The following is a 13,387-nucleotide window of genomic DNA, read 5'->3' on the forward strand; positions in this document are numbered from 1 at the left end:
ACACCACCCCCTAGAAAGCCCCCCCCAAACTCCTGACACCCCCCCCATCTCTTGACTGCCCCCTCCAGAACCTCCCTGCCCCTTCTCCGACCCCCTGGCCCCCTTGTTGTTGGCCTTCGCCTAACGTCTCTGTGAACTTGCTCAGGAACGGCCTGAGCCGTTCGTCCCGGCACGCTGGACAGCAGCGGTGGAGGAGCGAGGGAGGAGCTCCAGACTGCTGGAGGTGATCTGCGAATGCAGGGAGGGAGTGATCTCTGCTGCAGGGGAAGCGGAGGAGGGGCTCTCTGTGACTGTCGGAGCCTCACGTAAATGGCACCAGCCGGCCGGCTGCCCTGTTAGCCACTCGCGCTCTGCTTGAGGGGTGGGGGCGGAGGGGAAGTCCGGACATTTACAAATTCCCCCAGACGCTATTTTTAGCTTAAAAAGCCGGACGTGTCCGGGGGAATCTGGACGAATGGTAATCCTAGTGTTCGTATTCGGCTTATGAACGAGAATATACGGTATTCTTTAGAACTCAGTTAATTTTCTATTTTCTTAAGTTATTCTGTGCTAACTACTCTGGTTATATAGGGACTAACCTCTTCCTCAAAGAAATCTTTCAGAGGTCGCTGTAGCATGGCAAGAATAGGTAAGAAATTGCTGAGACACCCATTTTATGTACATCTAAATGTTCTGATTTTCTTCTTTTATTAAAATGCAGAATACATACCAAATTTGATCAGTGCTTTAATTGTGCAGCAGAAGTAATGCATGCAAAAATAAATAACGCACTTTTTTTTTTTTTAAGCCAACAGGGAGAAATGGGGACATACATCCAAGGCTACTGTCAGAGACTAACTCAGGTGCACAAAATTTATTACTGGTAAGAGCTTCCAGCTTCTCATCAGTATGCTATCTACATCACCACACTCATTTTGGAAACCTACATTTAAGCAGGTTTCAGTTCTGAAATATTTTTGGGGTACATTATTTGGGGCATAGTGTCAACCGTGTCAATGTAGAATTGTTTCAGATTATTCTTTTACAATTCTTTGATACACATTTTTGCAGTCTCAAGGGACCCAAGTGTCGTTATACAGAGCCATGTAGTGTTCCTTTACATTTGCAGTCATCTTTGCGACATGAGCTCTAATTTAACATTAAAGAAGCTACTTCAAACTTGATTGTCAATTAAAATACTTGCCCTTAGGAAGCAAAGAGTCCTGTGGCACCTTATAGACCAGGGGTCGGCAATGTTTGGCACGCGGCTTGCCAGGGTAAGCACCCTGGCAGGCCAGGCCAGTTTATTTACCTGCTGGTCCCGGGCCAATGGGGGTGGCGAAAAGCGGCGTGGGCGAGTGATGTGCTGGCTGCGGCTTCCCGCCGCCCCTATTGGCTCGGGACGGCGAACAGGTGCTTACCCTGGCGAGCCGCGTGCCAAACGTTGCCGACCCTTGTTATAGGCTTACAGACGAATTGGAGCAAAAGCTTTCACGGGTGAATACCCACAGACGAAGTGGGTATTCACCCACAAAAGCTTATGCTCCAATATGTCTGTTAGTCTATAAGGTGCCACAGGACTCTATCGCTTTTTTACAGATCCAGACTAACATGGCTACCCCTCTGATATTTTAATTGAGTGTCAGTGGCAGCTATTTTGTATGAATGTGTGGTATACATTTATTAATTTTTTTATCTTCTTACAGAAGTGAGAACACTTGGGTCAAGATAAACAAATGGATGCCTAAAGTTAAGCTCCTAAATCCATATTTAGGATTTCTGATTGAGTAAACACGTAAGTCTTAAAAGCCTCTATAAATATTTCAGCAGACTCACTAAGTGCATTTCAGTATTTATTTAGATGTTTAAGCTCTCGCACTAGATTTTACAAGCTGGTGAACACTGGCAAAATTATTTCTCCCACAGAACTATAACCACACATTCCCAAGACAGTATAAATATATGGTTGAACTAACATTAGTACACACCACCATTTTATCAATTACATAATAAAACAAATTATCAAGTATCCAAATATTAAGTTACGCAGCTCAAAAGGCATACAAAATATTACAGGTCTGCCCAGTTGATAGCAGAAACTCAAGGGAAAAACAAAAACAAAACAAAAATAATCACACTTTCAACAAAGCAATAGTTGGTAAACAACTTTCAAGAGGTACAGTAAAAGAAATTACAAGATCTTCAGAAATTTTATGATTAAGAATTGTTTTAGCTACAATAACTAAGCATTTCTACATTTTAAAAAAATATTTACTAAAGTAAAGGGCATATTCTATACTTCCTGCACAAGACAAAGGCAACATTTTACTAGAAATATTAAATAGCCCCTCCCATCCTTTTCAGGCCCTCTGTTAAGTTGCACATGAAGTGCCAAGATCGATTTAAAATGTAAGGCTTTTTGTCAGGAGACATTAAAGACTGTGTGCTTCTGTACAATGTAAAGAATTATTTTCTACACGAGTAACCAGAGAATTGATTTATTTGTAAAATGCAGAGGTTTAGATAATGGAAGGAAAGGGTTACTGAAAGACACCAAAAAAGTCATTGTAAGTCTTAGTAAAAATCAAAGATTGTGCAAATCCTGATATTCTAGTGTGATTGTGGGAGACAAACATATAGTGAGAGCAAGCAGATTACCATATAGGCCCTATCCTCAATATTGAAATGATTGTAGGAAAAAGGACAATGTAAGGTCCAGATAGTTGTAGTTCATGCATCACAAGAACCACACTGTAATGTAGAGAAAAAAATATAGCTATTGTGCTGGGTTTTTTGGCACCTAAACTCTCTACACTTCACACCAATACAGATTTTATTATTGGGAAATAGATTAATAAGACTCAACTACATGATTCAAAGACAATTCAGTTGATACAAATTATGACCAAGGAGACATTTCAAAGACAGCATACAGCAAAACATTTACTAGTTCTCCAAACAGGTGGATATTAACCTACACAGACAAGTTGCATTTCTGCCATATTTTTAACCTATAAAGACTCCTAAAGAAGCTTCATTTAGACTATTTATCAGCCCTACATGTCTTTCTGCATGTAGTTTGCCTAATTCTAGTTTCCATCCTCTAGCTCCAAAGCAGCAGCTCCAAGGCAGCCTGGCTTTACTGGATACAACAGTTGTTTCGGTGACCATTGGAGTCTTTAAAACGCAGGCGCATTTTAGGACGATATTTCTCCAAATACAGAAGTTGCTTGCTATTAAAGGCTCCACGTCGCTTCCTAAATGGCAGAGATAGTTGTTAGAAGATCATCTTTAGAAATAAAACAAGGTCACTTTCTGAAATAAAATATACTTCCTGAAATAGGCTGACCAGATAACAAGTGTGAAAAATTGGGACAGAGGGTGGGGGGTAATAGGTGCCTATATAAGAGAAAGCCTCAAATATTGGAACTGTTCCTATAAAATCGGGACATCTGGTCACCCTATACTGAAATAACAATCTTCATGGGAAAAAAAAAAATCATTAAAAATCCCCATTCTTTAAGACAGTTGAGGGCAAACAATAGTTAATGGGATGGTAACCAGAGCAAGGGAAATTTTTTTGTTTCTTTTGAAGTACCAAGTTGCAGTCACTGTAGTTTTTTGAGCTTATGTAAACCATATTGTAATCTCCTTTTCAGGTGGCATTCAGAATTTGGTGCTTCAGCGGATGTACTCTAAGGCAAGGCTTAGGCACACTGAGCATTCTCCTGCATCTTGGGAAACCCTCAGGAGAAAAGTTTCATGTAGTTGTAGGCACTGTCAAAGCTGTTCTTTTGTACTAAAAGAATGTTAACTACACTTGCTTAATACCTCATTGATAAATTCATTCAAAACACTAAGTCATTGGAAAAATTCCTCTACTTTGGAAAAAGTGTATTGCATTTGAACCAGAAGCTGGTGGTAGTGATAAGAGCACATTCCATTTATGCAACCCTACAAAAAAGTTGCCACACATGTGGCCTTTTTAAGAATTTTGAACATATGGTTATTTGGAACCCAACTTTGTCAACCTTCATAGCATGGTTTAAGGCTGACCTATACAGCTTTTTGCTGGAGGTGGTGGTATACCAGTAGTATTCTGTTTTGTTTTAGGTGAGTACAAACCGGGAAGTTTGTGAAAATGGACACAAGACAGACTCAAATTAAGCTTACAAACATTAAGCTGTCAGAGTGTTAAACAAAACCAATTCAAAACTGGACTGAACTGTGGCAGCATCTCTCAAGTGTAGTTAAGATCAGAAAATTGGTAACTGAAATCATGTATCCATATTTACTCTTGAACACTGTTATGAAAATGAGATTTACAATTCAAGAGGAATTGTTTCCAGCTATCAGTACTAGATTCAACCTGAGTTCCAAGTGTATTATTTCTCTTGCATACCTGCCACTCTGCAGATATGACTAAGGAAAAGGATGTATTAAAGGTGTCATGTTTGGAAGCTTATCTTTGCAATTATGAAGGCTAAAAAGTTTAAAAACTGAGAGCCTGAAGCCAAAGTTAACATTTCATATGGCTCATGTAAATACATCAAGTGGGTGGGATCTGGCCTATGGGCCACGGGTTTAATGTCACTGATTCAAAACCTTTAATTGTTTTTTCAATATTACTTAGGAAATAAAATGTACTGTATGTTTAAATCTCAAAAACAAGTTTAATAGCACCATATTCTCTTTATTGTCCAGATTCCTACTCAAGGGCATTGTGTATATGGGTTATGTTTGATAGATCAGTCTCTCCTCACTATCTACTTTAGCCTTAAAAAAATAAGCACACACTAGTTTAATACTTACTGCCTTATAAACTGCACTGCATCTTCATACTTCATTCCACATTCAATCAGTGCAAGGGCAACTAACACTGGAGCTCTGGAAGAACAAGAGAAATCTTTAAAATGTACATGGCAAAAGAGTCAAATTTTAAGCCTCAGCAGTTCCTTTTCAAAGCATATAAAATGGCTCTTCTATATGGATTTAAGTCTTTTGTGTCTTCTTGATTATGACATAGTATACCAATTGTTTTTGAAACTACTCTAAGAAATTAGGAGAAGCAATATGTTAACGAGATTGACCAAAAGTGATATTTCAGGAGATGAAGGACTATGGCAGGAATAAAGTAGCTACATTTTTATGTGTTCATTTTCAGACTCTGCAATTTTTGCAAGAAATCTCTTTGGAGACCATGTTTTCCTCATGTGAGTCCACTGACTAACTGACACTTTCAACCCATTTCCCAACTCAGTTTTGTCTAACAGTTGTAATGATCACAACTATTTAGAAACAAAACTTAAAATTTAGTTGGAGGTAATTCTTCTCAATGAAATCTATGCTCTAAAGCAAATTTTTAAAAGCAGCTGCAAGGTGGAATACAGAGAATACCTGAGAAGTCTTAACTGGTGAAAGTCAAATTATTTATTCCCGAATATCTTTAAACAAGAGACAATTTTTCCCAACTTGCCAAAGTGTTCTTCAGGTTGAGAAGTACGAGATATTTCAGTCCAAAGTGAAATGTTTTCACAGTTAAACACTCAAAAATACAAATTTATAATGGAATATGTAATTATGGCCAAGAAGTCACTTTTGTATCCAAGAAGTTGAATCTTAAGTAGTGAAGTCAAACAACTAATATTTGGTATTGCTGTCAAGGTTTGAAAGTCAACTTACATGTCAAAGATTTATGAGCAATTGCTGTTAACTTCTGCAGAATATGAGCTCAATTAAAAAATAATGTCTAACTTACAACTGAAATAAGCCTTCAAAGAGAAATAGAATTCTCCACACTGCAGACAGCTCCAATGCTTGCTGATGCTGGATACTATCTTGGGCACCAGAAAGAAAAACTGACTAGTCTTATCCGTTTTCACTGTTATTCAAAAGACTAGGCAGTAACTGAAGCTGACAAGAATTAGGTCCATTTCACTCTACTATTGTTTCGGAAAGCTAAAAGCAGCAAACACACATGGGAGCTAGTCACCCAGGAAGACTTAAAACTCAAAGGCCTACACAGGAGGAGTAGAGCACCAGAGACACTCCCTCACAGCAGTCAGAAAACTTGAGTAGTAGACACACACAACCAGGAAGCTCTGGAGTGGGAAAGGAAAGGGGAAAAGGTATCCCTTCCATAGGCCAGAGAAGAAAGTCTTGAAATTTAATCATTTATATGATAGCCCATGACTAGTAGGAATAAGATAGAGTCCCCAAAAAGGATCTAGGGACTGAGCTCTGAGACAAAAAAAATCTCAACACTTACACTCTTTCCCAGCTACCGGTAGGCAGGTGCTTGATTCTCACCAAATGTTATCTCTGGACAGTGCCATCACCATCCTTCTCACTATCCCACATCCATCTGTGGCTATAGTTATAAGTCCTCTAGCTACTAGGATTCTGGCAATATTTCCAAACAGGAGGAATGGAAAAAGATAACAAAAAAGGTGTGACACTGGGAACAACTCAGATACCTTAAGGTCATTAAAGAGCCAGAAAGGAAATGACAAGAGCAAGGGATGTAGCTAGCTGAACTATTCAAATAATACTATTAATATATTCAATAATTTTCACTCGTATTTTCTGAATAAATTATTCAACAAGCTTTTTTGTACTATTTGACCAGTTCTATATGCTGGTCAAGTACTATTCAGCAAATAGACTAAATACATTAAAAAAATTTCTGCTATTTGACCAGCACTAGTAGCAAGTTTATATATTAAAGAAAAAAAAAAGTTGATAAGGTTAAATTTAGAGCATACTGCTGTTTTATTCCTTTAAGTATCAAGAAACAGTTGAAAAAGCATGAAAGCACAGGTATTTTCACACTATCTACTAGGTTTAGGGCTTGCCTACCATGGTGTTATTCTAGAATAGCTATTCTGCTTTAAAATTCACATCCTACCGTAATCCAGAATAAGGGTTTGTATAAACATGAGAACTAATCTCCATCTCCCAGCCTATAAATTCCAAGTAAATTCTGAGGCTTGACTGCTTAGGACTTCTTATATTTCTACAAAGAAACATGCATGCCAAAAGAACTGAAAAAGCCTTAGCTATCTCTGTTCCAAAGGGTTCTGATTGTTTTAAAGTTTCACTTACCTCCCAAGACCAGCAACACAGTGTACAGCAATACAACAACCAGGTTCTTCACGGAATTTAACTTTCAGGAGGTTTAGCCAATCATCAACAATCTGGTTGGATGGTGGAGCACCATCATCAAAGGGCCAATCCTAGAATGAAAGGCAAATTTCTTCCATATAAAGAATCAGATTCTACTATAGCTGGGAACATTAACCACTATGAGAAAGTAAAGTAGTTTCCTCAATTGTCAATCCATCCCTCAATATAACCCCTTAGACTAAAGTTCCTGTCATTAGACTTAATGAAATATGATTTGTATTAGGAGGTAGTTCATTCAATTAAAGACTGACATCTCTGTCAAATACAAATCTCTTTATTCTATGTTTACTTATGTTGGTTACTGGAATACAATACAAAAAAAGTTTCATGCATGTTAAATATCTTGTAACATACACCATACCTCCCCCTTTTTGGGAAATCTCATTTTAGTGGATAATACCCCAGGGTCAGTTCTTGACAAGTTGGCAATACAATACCAACAGTAAACTAGCTTCAGTGGATATGTATTTAAAGTTTTCTGAACTATCTGCTTTTAAATAACAAAAGTGTATATTCACTTTTCAAAATTAAGGTAGCTGACTAGCTACTCCGCTCTCCAACTTTGGGATTTGTACATAGTTTCAAGAGTGTACAAAATCAGATGCAAAGAGGGATAAAACAGTGCTGCTAGCTTAGCATAAGCAATAAAGAAAAATAGGCTTTTCAATATGCATACATATGTAATAAGATACATCCCATTTTGAAGTCTACAGTATTATTGTTTGCACAGCAATGCTTCATATGGCCCATCACTGTACTGAGCCATTCTCTGCTGTGCCCCAAACTCAAACTGAAGCAATTTAGAGCGATATGTGGGGTTGCTCTGAACTACACTAGCTGGTAACAACCACCCCACTCACCAGCTGAGAACAGGCAGAGCATTGTAGCAATCTGAACAGAGGGTAAGAGGGATGTGTGGCCAAATATTCAGTGTTTCCACTGCGTAGAAATCCAAGGCTGCTCCACACTAGGGGAATTCTCAACATGAAGATAAGGTTGCCTTCTGGCACCTTTGCACTCCTGGAGCAGACATCTGTGCTAGCCTTTTTGGTCTCAAATTTTCATCATTGCTACAGTCAGTTCAGTTCCTGCAGTAGCAACAATGGTTTTTAACTTTTTACAGAGACATACCCCTGCCACCTTTGTAATGAATATCCAACCAGAACTCATCTCCCACTTAGCCATATGCAAGGTCTTGACCATCTTGTCCCCAGCATCTGTTCATGTCACCACATTAAGAACCCACGGAACAGTGGATGGGCTGGTGTAGAAAAGACTTCAGGAAGTCTCCAGAGTTCGACACTATCATCTAACCATGCTCAGACAGGTCTTAACAGTTCTATACTTGGCACTGAGGCAGGTGCCAGTGCCTTGTCTACATTAGCACTCTCCACCACTGAACTGCTAGGGAGCTGAACCCGTGTGAGCAATTGCGGGAAATTTTGGCTGGGTGTGGCTCCCCAAATTCTGCCCTCTCCTGTTTTCGTGGCAGAACCATATCAGTTCCAATGTTAGGGGACCCTCTACTTCCACTTACCTTTGCCCCAAAGACATTAGACCAAATTCAGCCCCTAGATAAGTATGATATTCCTATTAATAAGCTTTAAATGCAAAAAAAAAAAAAAAAAAAAAAAAAAAAAGCTAAACAAGCCTTGAATTTCCTGTGTTTATAAGCCAACTTTTGGGAAGGGACAGAGCACTATACTACAGTTCACACTGGTTATCTGTCCACCCTAAGCACTTAACGTTGCTCACACCAACTTAGCTGAAATAGTGTTACCAAGTGGATAATTATTCCAGAGTTTCCCTAGCATAGCCTGCAGATTGTAAATTCCTTAGCATAGGCACATTATATTGTTCTATGTTTATTAAGTGCCATCTCCACCTACCAAGTACAGCTACTCAGGATGATTTGGGCTTTTAAGTGATAAGTCTCACCTTTCAACTCTTAATTTAAGTGCTAGGTTTTTCTTCTCCCCCCGTCAAAAAAAGTTAAAGTAAGGAAGCTCCATGAGAAATCTTAAAATTAAAGAGAGTTTAGGTCATTCATGAACTTGCAGTAGACATTAAGAGCTTGTGAATGTTACATGTCTGATAAAGCCTTAAAGTGGGTCTTTTTAAGCCACTCACCAAAACCTGAATGCCTTCTTTTTCCACTGGTGCGGTGTCATACGTGGCTTCACATACTCTTACTACTGTGGTAACGCCATACTTCTTAAGTTCCTAAGAAGGAAAAAATTACCTTGTTTTACAATCAGCTGACGTGACTCTCTCAGTAAGGCAAAGCCAAAGTATTTTTTGTACTTTAACAGTATTAACATCTTTCGGAAGTTTCAATAAGATTCCCCTCTACCCACCCCACAACTGTCTTCCATTTGGAAAATAATGTTTAAAGTGTAGCTCTTGTTATTTTGTTTACCTCATTGTAAAATCAGCATCAGATGCTGATCCTTAAAAAAAATTCTCAAAATATAAAGTTTGCGAGTTCCTTAAATTGGTTCTACCTTTGGTAGCACAGAGTTCTAAACAATGAATTGTGTATTACAGTAATAACAAGAGGCTCCAATCAGTATCCCATTATGCTAGACACTGGACAGATTAAGAGATGGCCCCTCCTGTGAAGAGTTTACAGTCTAAACCAGATTAGTTTAAATTTTAAGCAACATATACTTAAAATCTCAACTGGCATTTCCATAGTTAGTTTTAAGACAATATGGGAAACACTGATATGCTTCTTCCTGTGACGCTTTGGGCAAATCACTTAATTTTTTGACTCAGTATCCAATCTGTAAAGCGAGCATATTACTGCAGAACCAATTATTTTAGCACAAAAGAATGAGCACTGACATTAATGTTACTCCCAGCTGGTCACTGCAGGAGTGCTGCTTGCTTACTGCCAGAAGCATTCAGTGTAAAGTTAGTTCTCACTGATTATCAAGTCAGTAATAATCTACAGTGAATGCTTCCAGACTGTCAAAAGGTAAAGAGTTAAATTACTCTAGTCATATTTATTCTTTATGGTATGTTAGGAGCTATGCTAGAAACAGATGCAAAAATAAATCTATATGATGCCATTGAATGAGAATTGCTGTTATTATTTTTAAAGTAGTTTTAGGGTTCCCCGCCCTAATGTTTTAATGAAATGCAAGTACCTCCATCTCTGGGTTTTTATTACTCAGGAAGCTGTAGTTAGCCTTTCAGCATTTTAGTTGTCTTTAGCTAAAGCAAGCTTCTGTTTGTAACTGGTCATTATGGAAGCTTTATCTTGTATTGCTTTATGATAGCTTTTTCTTTGTTAAGTTTCACTAATACATCTTCAGCTGACTCTGTTCTATAAATCACTCCCTGGGTAGCAAAAACTACAACTGCAGATAGGAAAATAGTCTTCATCTAACTAACTTCAACATCCCCTGGTTACTATGTTCAGTACAAAGGAAACTAATGTGAAGAAAACACTAATAGAGATGGTTTTCTATGGAATGCTTAAGTGATAGCTAAACATTAAGTGATTTGGAATAACTGAGGTGCACACATTGTCAGCCTGTGTAACTCCATATTATGTTACCTCTTCTTCCATCCCACCTACTGTTTCTTACATTCATCTGTCTTTAAACTGTAAGCTCTTTGGTGGAAGGAACTTGTCTATTCCTTTGTTTGTATAGTGCCTAGTATGACTGGGACTTTTGAACACTGCTGTACTACAAAATTAAGGGACTCATGAATAATCCTGAACTAGTATTCCATGATGAAAGCTAAGATAATGAGCAAATTAGTAAAAGAGCCTTAGCTTCATAGTAGATATGAATGAAGCACTGATGTTGCTTGCCTGTTAAGATTGTTTCTCTTATATACTCAGGATCTTATTCAGTGATTAAAGCACAGGAATGGGAATCCGATCTCGGTTACATACGTCTGCCAAAAGTTTCTTGCATGATCAGCAAGACAAACTGTGACCTCTTTCCCACAAATGTAAAGCGAAGACAAAACACCTACCACACTTTGAACTGAATTGAAACCATGTGACTTTGATCCTTTGGAAGGAAGACACCATTAATTGTACAGAAAGTGCATATACAGTACAGCTTGCAACCACATTGTCCTGGGCTGTGCTGTTACTTATGCAGGGCCAGACTTCCATGGGAAAACCCAAGTACTTCAGAAGCTATGGTATGTGGCACTTCTCCCTCAATATCATTATTGAATCAGTGGCAGTGAAGAACTGTGCTGCTTAAAATGAGACAACGCTAGTGCCCTTACTGACCACTCATTAACAACTTTTTCAAACAAGGAGGAGATAACCAAGACACAGTCTGGGTTCTGCATTGCTTCAGTTAGATCACATTCTCTGCTTCCTGTCTGTTCTGCAAGTGTTTGTTGATGACAGCATCACTAGGTTTCACTTCAAAAATGGATGAGGAATGATCTCCATATTTATAATTTGGAACTCTGTAAAGCATGCCTCATTGCTTGAAAAGTTTCTATGTCAGTGGTTTTCAACCTTTTTTCCATTTGAGGACCCCCAAAAATTTTGAATAGAGATGCAGACCCCTTTGGAAATCTTAGACATAGTCTGCAGACATACCCCCCCAAACCAAGGTTGAAAACTGCTCTATTAAGTCTTAAAGCAATATGAAGAGTAATTAAGAGTTAAGTTTGATTGGTTAAAACAGATTACTATTAAATATGAACTAGTGTAAGCATTACATGTATTGTAAATAAGCATTCCATCCAACAGATCTTACCTCTATAAATTTGTTTAAGGTTGCATTGGTTGGATTGTGTGTGATAAGAAATCTCATGTTCTTGTAGGTGATTTCCACAGGAGCTGGGCGGTTCATTCGTGCCATATTAATTTAGTTAAAAAACGTGCAACAAGATTGTGAAAGGATTAAAAAAATTCTAATACAGAAATGATGTAGTGAAACTGAAGTCTATTTCAATATACTCCACTTGAAAATTTTCAGTGCTGGCAAGTATGAAATTGGGAGCAATGGAAAATGAAATGAACCTCCTAACAAGAAGCAGCAATTCTTCAATCCAGTAATACTGAGGCAAAAAGGCAGTGCGCTGAGGTTTACCCCATCCAGGCTTGAACTCCTTTGTCAAATGCTCTGCCAATTTCAATTCAACACTTCTTATCCTGGTTAATCGCTCTTAGGGGGGCTTCTTGGTGGAGTAGTAATGAATTTCTACAGTTCACTTGTCTGCATAGAGGTCGTGCTGTGCCTGGCAGTAGTCTCCACTGCCCTTCAGAAACTCCATAAATGTGTGACCAAGAACACCACAGAACTGCTGTAAAAAGGGGAAGGAAATAAACAAAAACAAGAAGTTACTTCTGTCACTGTCTTAAAGTACAAGTTACTTGAAGACACTAATATCTATACAAAAAAGTAGTCTCACTTGGAATATCTTACAATCTTGTACAACTAAAGCGGTCCTCAAAGAAATTACCTTTTTTTTTTTTAACCCTAGGTATCACAGTAATACAAATGAGTAATATTTGGACTTCAGAATTATATTTGCAAAGATCAGGGTACAGAATAATATAACTGGAAGGAAAGATCATTTACTCCAGTCCCCTGAACTCATGGCAGGACAAAAAACAGTATTTCTAAGTTAGATAATCCACCAACGTTTTAAAAGTGCCATAAATGAGAGTTCTAACCAAATTTTTATTCAACAGTTGTATTTTTAGAAAAAGGTTACTTTTAAGAGCACCCAGAACAATCTGAAGATATTCTTGTCTTGATTTAAAAGCATATCAGAAAGCAGACACTGAAATTATATTCACTGGAGATTAGTGGATCTTTAAAGTCATATTAACTTTATATACTGCAGATATTGGAAGCACTGTGCATGAAATACTTTCCAGTTTACACAGAATGCCCAACCCCCTACATGGAATTCACACCCTTTAAAGGATAAGGCAAAAACAGAAGACTTGTTACCATAACATATGTGCTTTGAGTGCAAGCATCACTAATTCCCATTCAGTAGAGCTGTTGTGAAACAGTGCCTATTACATAAATTCAAAACTTCCACGTGTGCTTCCATATGTAAGTATGTAAGAAAACACATGACCAATTAATGTTTCCAGAAATAATATAGCATTTTAAAAGATAGGAAGATTAAAGTTGTCTAATGAAGAGTAATGTTGCAAGACAAACATATGCATTTCAACATTAAAGATGGAAGTCAGCCAGATTGGGAGTACACTGAAGAG

The 13,387-nt window shown here is 38.1% G+C and overlaps 1 protein-coding gene across 2 annotated transcripts; it reads right to left on the reverse strand.

Moving 5' to 3' along the window:
* Positions 1-1,819: 1,819 nt before the first annotated feature.
* Positions 1,820-12,346, reverse strand: PTP4A1 (protein tyrosine phosphatase 4A1). Of its 2 annotated transcripts, none has more exons than XM_054021925.1 (5): positions 11,907-12,023; positions 9,295-9,387; positions 7,084-7,214; positions 4,792-4,866; positions 1,820-3,232 (listed from the first exon to the last, which is right to left on the reverse strand). In XM_054021925.1, the coding sequence occupies exons 1-5, from the start codon at positions 12,009-12,011 to the stop codon at positions 2,986-2,988; spliced, it is 651 nt and encodes a 216-aa protein (XP_053877900.1). In that variant the 5' UTR covers positions 12,012-12,023; the 3' UTR covers positions 1,820-2,985. The 2 variants fall into 2 exon arrangements, with proteins under 2 accessions (XP_053877900.1, XP_053877899.1); XM_054021924.1 differs by having other exon boundaries at positions 3,031-3,236; positions 11,907-12,346.
* Positions 12,347-13,387: the final 1,041 nt, after the last annotated feature.

This window comes from Malaclemys terrapin, chromosome 3 (genome assembly GCF_027887155.1).
Source record: "Malaclemys terrapin pileata isolate rMalTer1 chromosome 3, rMalTer1.hap1, whole genome shotgun sequence".
Lineage (NCBI taxonomy): Eukaryota > Metazoa > Chordata > Testudines > Emydidae > Malaclemys > Malaclemys terrapin.

Excerpts from the sequence above, each read along its gene's own strand:
- PTP4A1 (XM_054021925.1), bottom strand. The coding sequence starts at position 12,011 with ATGGCACGAATGAACCGCCCAGCTCCTGTGGAAATCACCTACAAGAAC. Across the intron at positions 9,388-11,906 it reads CCTTAAACAAATTTATAGAG|GAACTTAAGAAGTATGGCGT; the intron begins GTAAGATCTGTT and ends TTTCCTTCTTAG. Across the intron at positions 3,233-4,791 it reads GCAGTGCAGTTTATAAGGCA|CGACGTGGAGCCTTTAATAG; the intron begins GTAAGTATTAAA and ends CCATTTAGGAAG.